Genomic DNA, 13586 nt, shown 5'->3' with positions numbered 1-13586 from the left:
AGATCAAATTTATACGGCCAAGTTTTGCGCATGCGCAGAAAGAACCGCACATTCCTTTACCTCAGTTCATTGACCTTTCGCCATAAGCCCATTTTCGTCTCTCCATCAAATCCCTAACTTTATAATATTCTCATAATGTCTAAACCCAGGTGCTTCTTTGATATTACTGCCGATGGAAAATCCATGGGAAGGATTGTTTTTGAGGTGATTCCTTTTCATTGAAGCATTGATGATTATTATAATGATTTTTTTTCTGCAGTTGAGGGCTGATGTTGTGCCAAAGACTGCCGGTGAGTTGAGCCTGATTTAGCAATGATACTGTTTGTTACATACTTTTGCAAATTTGGGTTTGCATTATGGTTCACATAAGATTGGGTTATGTCCATCAAATAATAATTATAACAAGGAGTTTGATTTGACTCTGAAACACTTTGCGGGTGAAAGCTTTTTATAGAGTACGAGTAGGCAATTAAAAACGTGCTGCATAATTTATTTCACCAGCAACAATGATTCTTACCTTCAATGAATCTCATTACTAATTGGTGTAGCTTATCAAACTACAACCATATTATTTCATAGCATATAAATATATAATAATTCCACTTTTATAGAGAACTTTCGTGCTCTCTGCACTGGAGAAAAAGGGTTTGGCTTCAAGGAGTCTTCGTTTCACAGGATCATCCCTGACTTTATGTGTCAAGGAGGAGACTTTACACGTGGCAATGGGACTGGCGGAAAGTCAATTTATGGAGAAAAGTTTGCCGATGAGAACTTCAGCCTGAAACACACTGGGCCTGGTGATCTCTCTATGGCTAATGCTGGTCCCAATACCAACGGGTCCCAGTTCTTCATTTGTACTACAAAGACCACATGGTAAGTCTTTTTTATTTAATTGTAGTTATATGTCACTGATTAAATATCTTAGAGTGACTTTTAATTGTGGGTACTAAATTTTTGGATTTTAGGGCAGGAGGTAGATTTTGTTCATATTAAAAATTTGACTTAGGCATTATTAATAATTTTTTGGGTATTAATAATTTTAATTTTTAGCCCAAGCACAAAATATGAATGGGATGATACCATCAGTACATGTAGCTCATGATTATCTTAATTTGTTAGGCTGGATGGAAAGCATGTAGTCTTTGGTAAAGTGGTTGAAGGAATGGACGTAGTTAGAAAAATGGAAAGTTATGGATCCCAGAGTGGAAAGTAAGTCATTCCTTAATTTTAACTTACTCCAGTCATTTGTTCTATTGTAGACCCTCCAAGAAAATCACCATTGCAGACTGTGGTCAGTTGTAATTCTTTCATTTGAACTGAATGAATGATCCTAGTAGTGACTTCTTTTTTGTCTTAACATTGTGATTTTGAGACAGCTTAATTTTTCATTTTTGCAATAGTAGTAAAAATTATTCTCATAAAATTAAGAGTGTTAAAAATCTTATATGTATGCATCTTCACTGTCACCATCTTTGTCTTGATCTTCATCATTTTGTATGCTTCCTTGGGTGCTTTCTTTGGGCTCGTCAATACTCTCAGCTTCAGGCTGGTCTTTTGGTTTAAACATAATTACAGGACACATGTAAGGCTGAGGATTTTTATCAATAATTCCACTATATGCAATGAGAGGAAATGTAATGTATGGAAGCATTAACATATTTATACTGACTCTACTTCGTTGTAAATGGCATTTGCAGACACTTTGCATTCATCATAGATTCTTTCAGCGCTATAATCCATATTTTCCAGGATCAGAGTTTCATTAACACTATGACTATGAAGAATTGAAGATTTTTAAACTCTGGCCTCTACACTATAGTCTAACCTGTTTCTCATTTGCATGTGATTCTGAAGCTCACTCCTACTGCAGCAGCAAGAGACTCTACTGCATTTGAATCCGCTGTACCTATCATGCCAAGATCTTAATAGATCATGATACTGATGCATGTATATATACTTTAATGCCATGAAGATTGCCATCAGACCAACTATAATTGTGAAACTTAAGATAACAATTGCTCCAATTCCCATGTAAGATATAGTATTGATGTGATTGTCTCCTATGATATAATGATAGCATCACCATCATATGTAGTCATCATACAGTTCATTATACCTGAGTTGAGTGTCAGTCCAGCTGTAGTTACTTCTAAAAGTAAAGCTGAGAGGAAGACTCTTCCGTACATTTCTAGTTAATTGCTTGTTTGTTCTTTTCCTTCGTCTGAACTGAAATGACAAAACTTGCATTTTGCAAATAAACTGACAGCGACAGATGTGTCAACTCGATTATTGATGTTTATACACAAAGACAAACAACAGTTGGAATGAATTGGGTTATACTTTTACAAAGAATCACAATGATAATAATATAGTCTCATTTGACTATTATATTAGTACTGTACTATCAAAGACTTGAATATTATTCTATAAAGTAGAAAGTCGAGTTGATCAAGATAATAGTAGATAATATTCTCCTTATTGTTTACAACAATTCAGTTATATAGTACACCTTGTAGTACACACTACTGTTATCATAAACAATGCATAAAATCTAGTAGGCATACTATATGCTCTGACCAATTTCTACTAAGACAGTAAGACTACTACTAGTACTAGATCTATATATCTATGCAAATAAATATTAAATTTTCACAAACCACACCCAACAGAGCTCAGAGGTGCGGCATAGCAAATGGTGCCTGTGGCTCATCTTAGCCAAATTTTATTATTATGTGTCCTACAAGGTTTATTTGTTAGTGGAAGCAAAAGTATGTGTTGTATTCAGTTGTAATTTATCCCTTCCTTAACAGTTCTTGTAACCGGAGGAGCCAACTTCATTGGTTTTCATACCTCACTTAGACTCACAGAAAAAGGTCATAAAGTTGTACTACTGGATAATTTCAATAATGATGAAGCCCTCTTAAAGAAGAAAGCCTCCATTCTCAGTGAGAAAGGTGAAGTTATTTGCATGCATTATGATGAACAAGAACTGATTACCGTATAATATCGTGGAATTAATTTTTGTGCAGGTTCAAATCCACTAAAATTAATTCCGCTAAATTTCATAAACAACGAATATTAATTCTGACAAAAATCTAAACAATTAAAATTTAAAGCCACAAAATACTATACAGTAGTACAGTATTATAGTAGTTCTTGTATAGGAGTGCAATTACTCCAGGGGAGTTGTTCTGATGTTCATGATGTTCACTATGTCTTTAATCATCATCCTGATATAACTGGTGTCGTCCATGCTGTAAGCAGCAATGAAGCTGATCCTTTGAAATCTGTGAGCGGTAACATTGAGCCGCTTGTCAATCTCCTTGACGTTATAAGAAAGAGAGAGGATAATGTGAGTTTTTGTATTTTGATGTGACCCACTCTCTTTCTCATTCAGGCTTCTCTAATTCGTTTAGTGTATCTCTCGTCATTTGATGTTTATTCTTCGGCTAATCCTCTTCCCTTTTCTACTGCAAGTGAGCTCTCTCCTCCAAAATACATGCTGGCAGCCATGAAAGTAAGAAATGAAAGGAGGCAGCTGTATATGCAGGATTCCCCACATCATTTTGGCATAATTCTTAGCTTCTTTTGCTCAAAAATCAGGCCAAAAGCCATTTTTTATAGTCCAGGGACTTTCGCCAAATTTTGTCAAAAATATCAACAAGTGAATTCTTGATTTTTCTAATTTTTTTTCTGATGCATATACATTTGCTTATATTGCTCAGAAAGTTTCAGCAAATCCTGATCAAAATTTTATTTTTTATGGATTTTTCAATTTGCTCAAAAATCGGACCAAAGTCCCTGTACTATAGTACAGGGTTATTGGCAAAATTTTGGCAAAAATGACTAGGAGAGAATTCTCAATTTTTATAATATTTTCTGATACATATACATGTACTTATGTTGTGTAGAAAGTTTGAGCTGATTCCAATCAAAATTAGATTTTTTACAAATTTTTAAAAATTCTCAAAAGTTATGCCAAAGTCCCTGTACTATAGTACATGGTCTCAGACCAAATTTTGGCAAAAATGACTAGGAGAGAATTTTCCATTTTTATAATATTTTCTGATGCATATAAATGTTTTTATGTTGTATAGAAAGTTTGAGTTGGTTCCGATCAAAATTGGATTTTTTATGAATTTTTTAATTTGCTCAAAAATCGGACCAAAGTCCCTGTACTATAGTACAGGGTTATTGGCCAAATTTTGTCAAAATTGTCAAGGAGAGAATTCTTCATTTTTCTATTTTTTTCTGATGCATATACATTTACTTATGTTGTGTAGAAAGTTTAAGCAGATTCCGATCAAAATTTGATTTTTTACGAATTTTTTTTAAGTTGCTCAAAATTGGGCCATTCTTATGAAGCTGCTTTTATTTCAATCAAGCATGTTTTGTGGGAAACCCTGTGTACATTCAGACAAATTTAATTTTAATATTAAAATAGATGAGTGGAGAGAGTCTCGTTACTGGATACACTTGTACCTATCCTAAATCACTCTCCTCTGTCATTCTGAGGCTGTTCTCAGTGTATGGTCCTTGGTCATCTCCTGGTAATGCTGTATACGACATTGCTAAGACCATCGATGATAATAATCCTGTAGAAATACCTCATAGAAAGCAAGTTATAATATTATTATTCATTATTATTATATAATCTTAAAATTAATAACATAACAATAACAGAAACAACAATGATAATAATAATAATAATAATAATAATAATAATAATAATAATAATGATGATGATAATGATAATAATAATAAGGAGAGGGGAAGAAAAAATGAGGGAGGAGAAGTAATTAATGACAGAAAGAGAAAAAAACACAACAAAAAATTATTATTATCATTGTTATTATTATTATTAAATACATCATTTTTTAATTGTATTTTTAGTGGTAGTTCTGTGCAGTATGATTTTGTGTATATTGATGATGTGTTGAATTCTGTTGAAGAAGCACTAGAGCATGCCACTGGGTCTGATAGCTCGTGTGTTTCAGCCATTTTTAATGTTGGAAATGGAGTGGGCGTGGCTTTGACAGAAGTAGCAAAGCTGTTGATGCAGGAATTGAAGAAAGAAGTTAAAATTGTGAGTATCATCATTGTGTTGTTGTAAAGTTTATTGCATTTTAAATTTTGAATTTGTTTCATTGCATTTATACATAAAAAATTCAATTTTGATCTGAATCAGCTCAAAATTGATTACAACATCTGTACATGTATATGTATCAGAGGAAATTATAAAATTGGAAAAATCCTTCTTAACCATTTTAATGAAATACCATGTACTGATACTTACTGTATTACTATTACCTTGGACTTATTTTCTTAATGCAGACCAGTACAACACTTGCAGATACCTTTACACATGCATCCTATTCTGATACAAGGGACAGATTAAAAACTATTTCACAAACGTCATTGAAAGAAGGTATAAGCCACTGATGATTTATAATGCCCATCTTCCTATCACTCCCCATATCAGGTATTTCAAAGTTTGTCAAATGGTTTAAAAGTAGAACAAATGATCCAGGGTTAGCCATTTAGATCTACGTGTAATCCTTTCATTTAAATCCCAGCTCCAAACCAGCTGCACTTGATTCAATCCACTCAAAGGCTTTTAATGAATTCATTGATCACAAGAACAAAGCATTTCTCAAAAGGATAGGAGATTTAAGAGAAAAGTAACTACGAGAATTGACTGACAATTTATGTAAACCTCTTTCATAATATCTCTTTTATAAGGTATACTGCTTATGCTAGAGAACATAATATTCCAGTTGCAAAGTTTTATAGACATAAAACGTACAAATTTTTCCCAGGTATGGACTTTAATTTTGATTCTCTTTACTCTCCCTTCATTAGGAGTAAACTCTGGTAAGGATAGAAGAAAAGTTGATGGGTCTATTGAAGTAAAGACTGTCTGCTTTATTTTATACTTGATGTTTTGATACAGCATGTTAGGGAAATTTGCAACATCGTCGATGAATGTGTAGCATTTAATGCACAGGGTCAACTCAAAGGTATTGAGTGGAACTGTTCATATAACATAGAAATATTGTCCCCCCCCCCCTTCCTCTTTCTCTTTCTTAAGGTATAATTGATCATCAATCAAAGTGGCAGAAAGGCCCTGGACTTTATGTTGCAGAGATTGACGTGTGTGAAGCTGGACTTCACAACTGCTTTGGAAACTCGACTTGCACTTACAAAGGTAACCACTATCATCGTGGCTTCTTTTTGGTAAACTTTTATTTATGCCTCTTCCTAGGGCCAGCTCAATTTGAGTGTAGCTGTCATGAAGGCTATGGCTGGATTCATGATCGCTGTGTTGAATTGTAAGTGCATGCATAGGAAGCAGTAGCTTATGTATTGTTTATGCACTCCTGGTATTTCTTGCTATTTTCAATTTTTTTGTTAGATATGTTGAAGGGAGAGTGTCACAGGCTGAAGCTGATGAGAAACTTGCAGATTACATTGATGGAAGAAACTGGAAAGACTATACTGGAAGGAAAACAGAGTTTTACGTTTTTAATGTGAGTGGAGGGGAATAAGGTAATATTGTTGACTTTTACATTTAGAATAAAGATGACTTTGTACCCTATGGAGAGCTGGTATATTATCCTCAGGCTCATGGCGATGTAGAGAAGCTAAAGGAAGCTTGCTTAAAGACTTACCACTGCATTGGGTTCAGCTCTGACGGCTTGTTGAGGAGAGGATTTGGGCAGCCTAAGCACTGGAAATATTCAGACAATGTCTTGTACGTATTAGGTAGGTCACTTGAGTCTCACTTAATCAAATAAATTATTGTTGATTTGTTGGAAGATGTGGATTACTGCAGTCTTGATGCATTCCGTTGCCCTCCCCATTCGCGCTGTAGGAGGGAAAGACCAGGCATGTACAGCTGCTGATGGCAAGACTCTCTTTCATGTCAATAACACAAATAAAATAGTCATAACAATTAAAGATTAACATATTTTTATAATGCTAATTCTTACTACAGGATTAAAAATGGTAATATAAAAATCTGTCATTTTCTATAAAAACCTTCATGATTTATTAGGAATGTCAAAAACAACCGGCTTGTTTAAAGGCCTGTACTGTATGTTACAAGTTGAGGCATTAACATAAATTGTATTGCCATCAGTAGTAACACCATAGCCTGAAAAAGAAAGAGAGGGTGAGACAGGATAAAGAGGTTTATATTACTTGCCTTCATGAATGTGGCCAAAAACATGATACCTCGGTTTCACTCTCCCCTGTATTGTTTGGAGGAGATCAACACAGCCTGCCCTTCCACCATGAAAGCACAAATCCCCATGACCTTAAAATGAATAGCAACTAATTATCATTGATCAGTGAGAATGCCTAACCAATTGGTGGCCCATGAGTTATGAGCACATCAGTGTCTTCTGGTATGAGGTCCCATTTCTTCTGAAGTGGTTCTCCTCTCTCTAAATTGAAACCCCAGCCGCAAAAAGCTGGTTGCCTGCAAACAGAAAATTAACAATTTTATTAATCATTGTATTTATAGTACCAGGGAGATCCCCATATGCTGATCCCATTAATGGTGCAACCCGAATCCTCCAAGTATGTAATACTAGGTTCCTTAGCTATCATGTCCTTTATTTCTTGGCAGTTGTAAGGCTCTCTGTGTCCAAAAGTCGAATATATTTTGGGATAGCTCTCTTCGTCAAAAGTAATGTCGTGATTACCAGCGATGATGATCTAGAATAAATAATTTCAAGTATTATCTTTTATTTTTGTGATATTCGCTGTGTGAGAAGAGACAACAGTTTCTCACTTTGTTTGGGTGGGGAAGTGTCAGAACGAAATCTTTAAAAACTTGAACTTCTTTTCTGTGACCGACTCCAGTGAAGTCGCCAGCATGAATCAACACGTCACCATCAGGTACCAATAAACTTAAGAGAAACAAAAAATAAGAAAATAGTTTCGTATTATTTAAAGTATAGCGTTGCGATTTGCGTCTCACTTGGAGGTCTTGTTGTGAGTGTCACTGATGCATACAAAGCGAGTGTGCCCTTCCTTTTTGGGAGACAAGGGGTCTACTAGCTTGATTTCTTCAACTTTTTGGTGTACCTGGGGAAAATTATTATTATTATTATTAAATTAAAATAATTAGTAAAGCTCAGGTCACACAAATGATTCCCACTCACTTTCATCTTGTCCCAGGCAAAATTTGGGTCTCTTGGATCAATTTTCAAAGCCATGGCTAGCAAGGAACGTCTAAAGAAAGGGCCTGAAATGCAAAATATTTTTGCTGCAAGAAAAGAGCTGATCATAAAGTAGGCGTGGCTGAGAAATAGGAAACCCCGTAGATTTTTAATTATGCCCCGTGTTCTCTCCGTGAAACTTTTAATTTTTTAAAAGTGCTACTAGTAGAACTAGAACCTAGAAATGGAGGCGGTTCAGAAAGCAGTCAGCGACGCTGTCCAAGCAGTAAAGAACAGTCCGTTACTGAGGAGACGTTTCGGAGGAGGTGGGAGAGAAAACTCTACAGAAGAGGAGCCGGTACGTGCCGTGTCCCCGGATAAGGATCGGACCCCGTTCGTTGCTGGGTTCAGCTATAGAGTGGAATACTTGGGAAAGTCTATCGTGGATCAGGGTCAAGAACAGGATCATGGCTGCACTGATAAAGCTGTTCAATTGCTCTGGTCTGATGGTAAGAAAGAAAATAGTGGCCTAATTGCAATTGCTAGTGCTGAGTTGTGCAATAGCACTTATACATGTAACCACCCCCTCTAAGTAACATTCCTTATTAGTTAGAGGCTACGTTTAGTTTTTGTTTTCAAGTGTTTACATGATATAGATAAACTACAGGTGTTGAGGGTTACTTGATATATCGGGTTATTCTACCATCCTGTAAAAATTGATTTTCAAGGAATTTAATTTCACAAATCTTGAAAAATCTGCGAAATTCGCGAAATTTGTTTGTCTTTAAAAAATTCGCTGTTAAGAAGCCGAGGCTCTAATCAACTAACATCCTCATGTATTTATACAGTAACATTAAACAGCTGTAGTTTGTACTATAGTGTGTGGGTATATGAAAGGCACTGTGTCTAACTACCAGTATTCACAATTATTATGATACTTCTAACTACCCCTCCTGCCGTCTCCACTATTATAAACTCTTGGTGGTGCCTTTGATACACCATACAATAAACAAACCTGTATCTGTGACTATAAAAGTCTTTTCTAATGGAGTAGTGTAACCGCAGCCTGAATTGTCTCTTTGTTTGTGGCATTGAATGAAAAAATAATTATTGTATATAGATAATTTTGAAAAGCTGTGCATGCTCTGCTTTCTCACAAAGCATGTTCAGTGAGCTAAAAAACATGCTTTATATGAGTGACGAGCCTAAAAGCATGTGGGGCAACTTTTAAAATTTATAAAAAATCAAAATTTGACCGGAATCAATTCGAACTTTCTACACAACATAAGGATGTGTATTATGTATCAGAAAATTATAAAAGTGGAGAAATCTCTCCTTTTTAATTTTGGCAAAATTTGGCCCGAGACCGTGTACTATAGTACAGGGACTTTAGCCAAATATCGAAGCAACTTTTAAAAAATTCAAATTTGACTGGAATCAGTTCAAATTTTCTACACAACATAAAAACATGTATATGAATCAGAAAAATATGCAATTGCATGATTGTTTAATTTATTTTTCCTTCTCTACCAGCTCCCAGTGATATAGGCAAACCTGTTTCAGTTAAAGTGACTACTAACAACATTCGCATTAAACTCACAGAAGAGAAGACCATCCTTTACGACTTCCCTGTACTCCATGTCTCGTATTGTGGCCTTGACAAGAGATACAAGGAGGCTGTTAGCTTTGTTGCCAAAGAAGGTATGACCTAGTAACACTCTCCCTTTCATGTATTCATGCTTTCCCCCCAGATAATCGGTTCTGTTGTTATGTCTTTAAAGCTGCTAATCCAGACAAAGCATATGCGCTCGCTCTGAGCATTTCCAAAGCGTTTTATCTTGCATGTCAGATACTGCAGGAGCAGCAAGGGAATTTCCCTGCCACCCCAGAGAGGGACATCCTCTTTGAACCACAAAAGGATAACGATACAAAGGTAAGGGGGGACAAAATGGAGGACCTAAGTCACTATGCTATTTTATTCAGGTCAGCCCTGCCAGGCCAGTTATTCCAGGCTCTCCTCTCACTTATCGGATACATACCCAGTCCCAGCCTTCAGAAGGATCTCAGGAAGACACAGATGCTTCTAATAGTCCCAATAGACCTGCCATAGCAGTGACTCGTCCCTCAATAACGTCAACAACTAGCAGCATATCCTCTAATGTAGACGAGGATTTTATACGATTAGCTCGCTCTCGCTCTAATCCTGATATTTTGCGTTCAACGTTAGAGACGGATGTTGTCAAGCATCCCTCACTTGACCTTGTTCGGCAGCATGCTGACCCCATTTCTCATGGGAATACACCAGTTGTGACCCCATCCGGCTCTACTGAGAACCTACTGGTATCATAGGGGACACTGAGGATGAACTGTGTGGGTGTGACTGTGTGTTTTTTTAACTAAATAAGTTGTTTGATTCATTTATTACAAGTGTTGATCATGATGGAGCCATTCTGTCATGTTGGTAATGAGACTGTCAATTTACTTATAATGTTGACACTGAATATGTTATGATTGTTTATGATATTGCGATTCTAATCCCAAATGTACGTATGAAAGTGGTTTGGACACAACTCACACAAGCAATAATAATTTGTTTCACTATTATTATAATTTAAATAATAAAGAGGCCAAGACAAATACTCTATAATACCTAAGAAACTAATAGTTGATGAGTTACACTACAGCTTTTTACAAGTGTTTTTAACAGTGATTTAATCTTGTTCCTATTAGCGAAATGGTAAAATTATCTTTCCGAATTGTTTCTCAACTTACAATTGGTGCATTTCAAAAACACACTACCACCGCCTGGACAATCATGAGTGTACTCGCAGTCTGAGAGGTGGTTCTCGTCTCCCTTGCATGTGAACTGTGATCTGGATTCACTATGAGCTGCATCATTGTATCTGTCAGTGTAAGCTTCTACAGCACTAGAGTAACCCATCATACGACAAGCTACATTTGCCTCCTTTCGACCAAAGTTGTGACTGCATACTGAGTCCCATTTTTCTTCATGGAACACCTCCAGACGTCCACTGTCATCATTCTCATCAATGAAACGAGCAGCCTCTGTAAAGACAAAAAGTGACAGTAATTATATAGGGACAGTGTGTGACATATGCTTACTGAAACACCTAATGGCCACATCATTGCATTTTGAGGCAGATTTCACTTTATTCTTTGTGCAAGTAAACGGATTTACTTCATCTCCTGTGCATTCAAATTCCTTTGACCAAACTGCAGTTCTTTGGCTGACTGCAAATCTTGCAGGCATTTCTTCTGCACTGTACACATCTTGCACATTAGGATGACCGAGATATCTGCACACAACACTAGCTTCATTTGTATTAAAGCTACTGGAGCAGACAGAGGCCCAGACTTCATCGTCGTTAACTTCAAGACGTCCCTCATATGATCCTTCACCACCTACCAGTCTCATCATCATACCTGCCAGAATAATGATAAAGACTACATGGACTTGATGTAGCACATACTTGGACAAAAGACTGCTTTGACATGTGCAATATCTGATTTTGATAGTGCTTTTCTTTGTCCAACTGAATTGTAAGTGATCCCAGTTTTAAGGATAGTGAAAGAAGACCGTCCTATGCTGCAAGCAGAGCATTGCCTTGGATTGTGATGCATAATAGAGTAGTAATCATATCCAATGTGGTAGGTTAAGGCATCAGAATGCTTTTCAAAGCTGGAAGGACCTTAAAAATAACAAAACTTAAATTATAATTTAGACTATTGTAATGCTCTATATTTTGTCAATAATATAGTTTAGATTCCCTCACATGTATTATCACTAGCAATGCTGATAAAATCATCTCTATCAGGTCGATTGTTCTCATGGTATCGTCCCATAGCATGCAGTATTTGATGTGCTGCCTCTCCCTTTCTTTCCTCTGTTCCACTGCATTCAAAGTTGAGATAAATTGATCTGCGACCACTTTTTGGTTTTCCATTATAGCTGTAACATCTGTACATGTTGTATGGTGAGACTGTGATATTAATGGTATAAGCTTACCCCATAGCACTTCTCTTAAAACTTAAGTATTGCTTATCTGTATCTTTCTTTGCAGGAAACCTGACACATGTTTGCTTTTCAAAATCTTGTATGACTGCTTTTAAGTTTGCTTCAATTTTTGTTCCTTCAAAATTAGCATCATCCACAATTTGTACGGATATTTTATGGGGAATCGTCTTGCTCCATCTTGTTGCCAAGTCTGGGTTCCAAGCATTTGACTTTATCAGCCCATTCCAGCCACTCTTTTTGTATATAGCAGCTTCCTCTTTGGTCACAAGTATATCGTCTTCAATGAATACGAGGTCTTCAAAATTCTCTGGGTCTAAAAGCATAATATTGAGTATGAACCATGCTGCATTAATAATGCATTCTGACCTTCACCAAAAGTATTGAACTTGTTACTTGCTTCTGTATTTAAGATGATGTATACATAGTAACAGATCATTCTTGCTCACCTTTTATTTTGCTTCCTCTGTCCAAGTCAGGAGGAATTCGAACCTCCATACCTACATACATTGGAGAGTAACATTAAGACTACTAGTCATTATATAACTTTTATCTGATGAAGAGGAACTACTGCCTCTAGCAGAAGCAACTGCCAGCAGACAAAGAAATGCAAGAATCATCTTATTCAAGCCTATAGTAACTATTGCTCTGTAGTAGCAGTCAATAAGGCAAGTTGTATTGAGAATTTATACCAATTGCTGGCACATGGTGTCCAAATTGAGCAATATCTCATTAAAACTAATTAGTTTGTTAAAGACAGTTTGTGTATTTCTACTTCAGAATCAACACACCAGTCATAATTGTGTTTTTATTAGCTCTATGATTGGTTAACGTATAAATTAATAATTGACATCAATGATAGTTTGTCAAGTTCAGCTGGATTAATTTTGAGATCATAGTTCCTTGTAGGGAGGGCACTTTTATTATGTAAAACATCTCTGGTTGTACGCTACTTGTTCATTAAAGTAATTATAGTTTAACATTATTATAAATGTATATTAAAGTTCAATTATATAATTATAGGAAAAGTTGCTATTGCTACTACAAAACATCTTTGAGATTGCTGTTACAATTGACTTGAGTGTATAATCTGTAAAAGAGAATTATAGTTAATCAAAGACACAGTATCACTAACCATTCAGTGCACTCCAAGTAGACAGGTTTGCCTCTGTGACATATGTGAGCATGACGAATGTAGCAGTCAGAGAGATGATTCTCTGTTCCATCACACTTTAACTGTGATACAACTATTTTATTATCAACTGTATCATCATATTCACTCTCTTCATTAGTAAATACTTGTACAGCACTAGAGTAACCCATCATACGACAAGCTACATTAGCCTCAGGATATCCAAACTTGTGACTACATGCAGAGCCCCATT

At 36.0% G+C, this 13586-nt stretch overlaps 6 protein-coding genes across 6 annotated transcripts; 3 read left to right on the top strand and 3 right to left on the bottom strand.

The window, feature by feature from the left end:
- The first annotated feature begins 39 nt into the window (after nt 1-39).
- Nucleotides 40-1427, top strand: LOC100635574 (peptidyl-prolyl cis-trans isomerase-like). Its single transcript, XM_003388507.2, has 5 exons — nt 40-204; nt 260-290; nt 612-873; nt 1120-1209; nt 1260-1427. Exons 1-5 carry the CDS (start codon nt 136-138, stop codon nt 1300-1302), a joined length of 495 nt encoding a protein of 164 aa, XP_003388555.1. The 5' UTR covers nt 40-135; the 3' UTR covers nt 1303-1427.
- On the bottom strand, nt 1366-2218 carry LOC109584181 (uncharacterized). The gene is made up of 5 exons (XM_019999809.1): nt 2117-2218; nt 1958-2060; nt 1826-1906; nt 1670-1774; nt 1366-1613 (listed from the first exon to the last, which is right to left on the bottom strand). The coding sequence occupies exons 1-5, from the start codon at nt 2184-2186 to the stop codon at nt 1442-1444; spliced, it is 531 nt and encodes a 176-aa protein (XP_019855368.1). The 5' UTR covers nt 2187-2218; the 3' UTR covers nt 1366-1441.
- Nucleotides 2219-2670: 452 nt separating this feature from the next.
- On the top strand, nt 2671-7020 carry LOC109584177 (UDP-glucuronate 4-epimerase 2-like). The gene is made up of 17 exons (XM_019999796.1): nt 2671-2768; nt 2811-2954; nt 3165-3352; nt 3398-3517; nt 4445-4617; nt 4894-5086; nt 5335-5428; nt 5483-5531; nt 5577-5681; nt 5743-5819; nt 5863-5909; nt 5954-6020; nt 6092-6208; nt 6266-6332; nt 6416-6530; nt 6576-6765; nt 6820-7020. The coding sequence occupies exons 1-17, from the start codon at nt 2693-2695 to the stop codon at nt 6903-6905; spliced, it is 1908 nt and encodes a 635-aa protein (XP_019855355.1). The 5' UTR covers nt 2671-2692; the 3' UTR covers nt 6906-7020.
- LOC100636083 (metallophosphoesterase domain-containing protein 1-like) lies at nt 6932-8323 on the bottom strand. The gene is made up of 7 exons (XM_003388511.3): nt 8172-8323; nt 7988-8094; nt 7799-7916; nt 7532-7722; nt 7368-7483; nt 7208-7318; nt 6932-7156 (listed from the first exon to the last, which is right to left on the bottom strand). Exons 1-7 carry the CDS (start codon nt 8295-8297, stop codon nt 7044-7046), a joined length of 882 nt encoding a protein of 293 aa, XP_003388559.2. The 5' UTR covers nt 8298-8323; the 3' UTR covers nt 6932-7043.
- A 65-nt stretch (nt 8324-8388) lies between these two features.
- On the top strand, nt 8389-10638 carry LOC100635954 (uncharacterized). Its single transcript, XM_003388510.3, has 4 exons — nt 8389-8677; nt 9702-9869; nt 9920-10101; nt 10152-10638. The coding sequence occupies exons 1-4, from the start codon at nt 8413-8415 to the stop codon at nt 10515-10517; spliced, it is 981 nt and encodes a 326-aa protein (XP_003388558.1). The 5' UTR covers nt 8389-8412; the 3' UTR covers nt 10518-10638.
- A 74-nt stretch (nt 10639-10712) lies between these two features.
- LOC105313725 (zinc metalloproteinase nas-28-like) lies at nt 10713-12857 on the bottom strand. Its single transcript, XM_011407377.2, has 9 exons — nt 12749-12857; nt 12651-12701; nt 12571-12603; nt 12196-12517; nt 11963-12147; nt 11660-11878; nt 11292-11612; nt 10941-11234; nt 10713-10891 (listed from the first exon to the last, which is right to left on the bottom strand). Coding segments are annotated over exons 1-9 (1500 nt in total). The 5' UTR covers nt 12822-12857; the 3' UTR covers nt 10713-10889.
- Between the last annotated feature and the right edge of the window lie 729 nt (nt 12858-13586).

This window comes from Amphimedon queenslandica, unplaced genomic scaffold (genome assembly GCF_000090795.2).
Source record: "Amphimedon queenslandica unplaced genomic scaffold, v1.1 AMPQUscaffold_13237, whole genome shotgun sequence".
NCBI classification, from domain to species: Eukaryota; Metazoa; Porifera; class Demospongiae; order Haplosclerida; family Niphatidae; genus Amphimedon; species Amphimedon queenslandica.
Note: the sequence above shows the minus strand (reverse complement) of the source record. Positions and strands in the feature narration are given on the sequence as shown.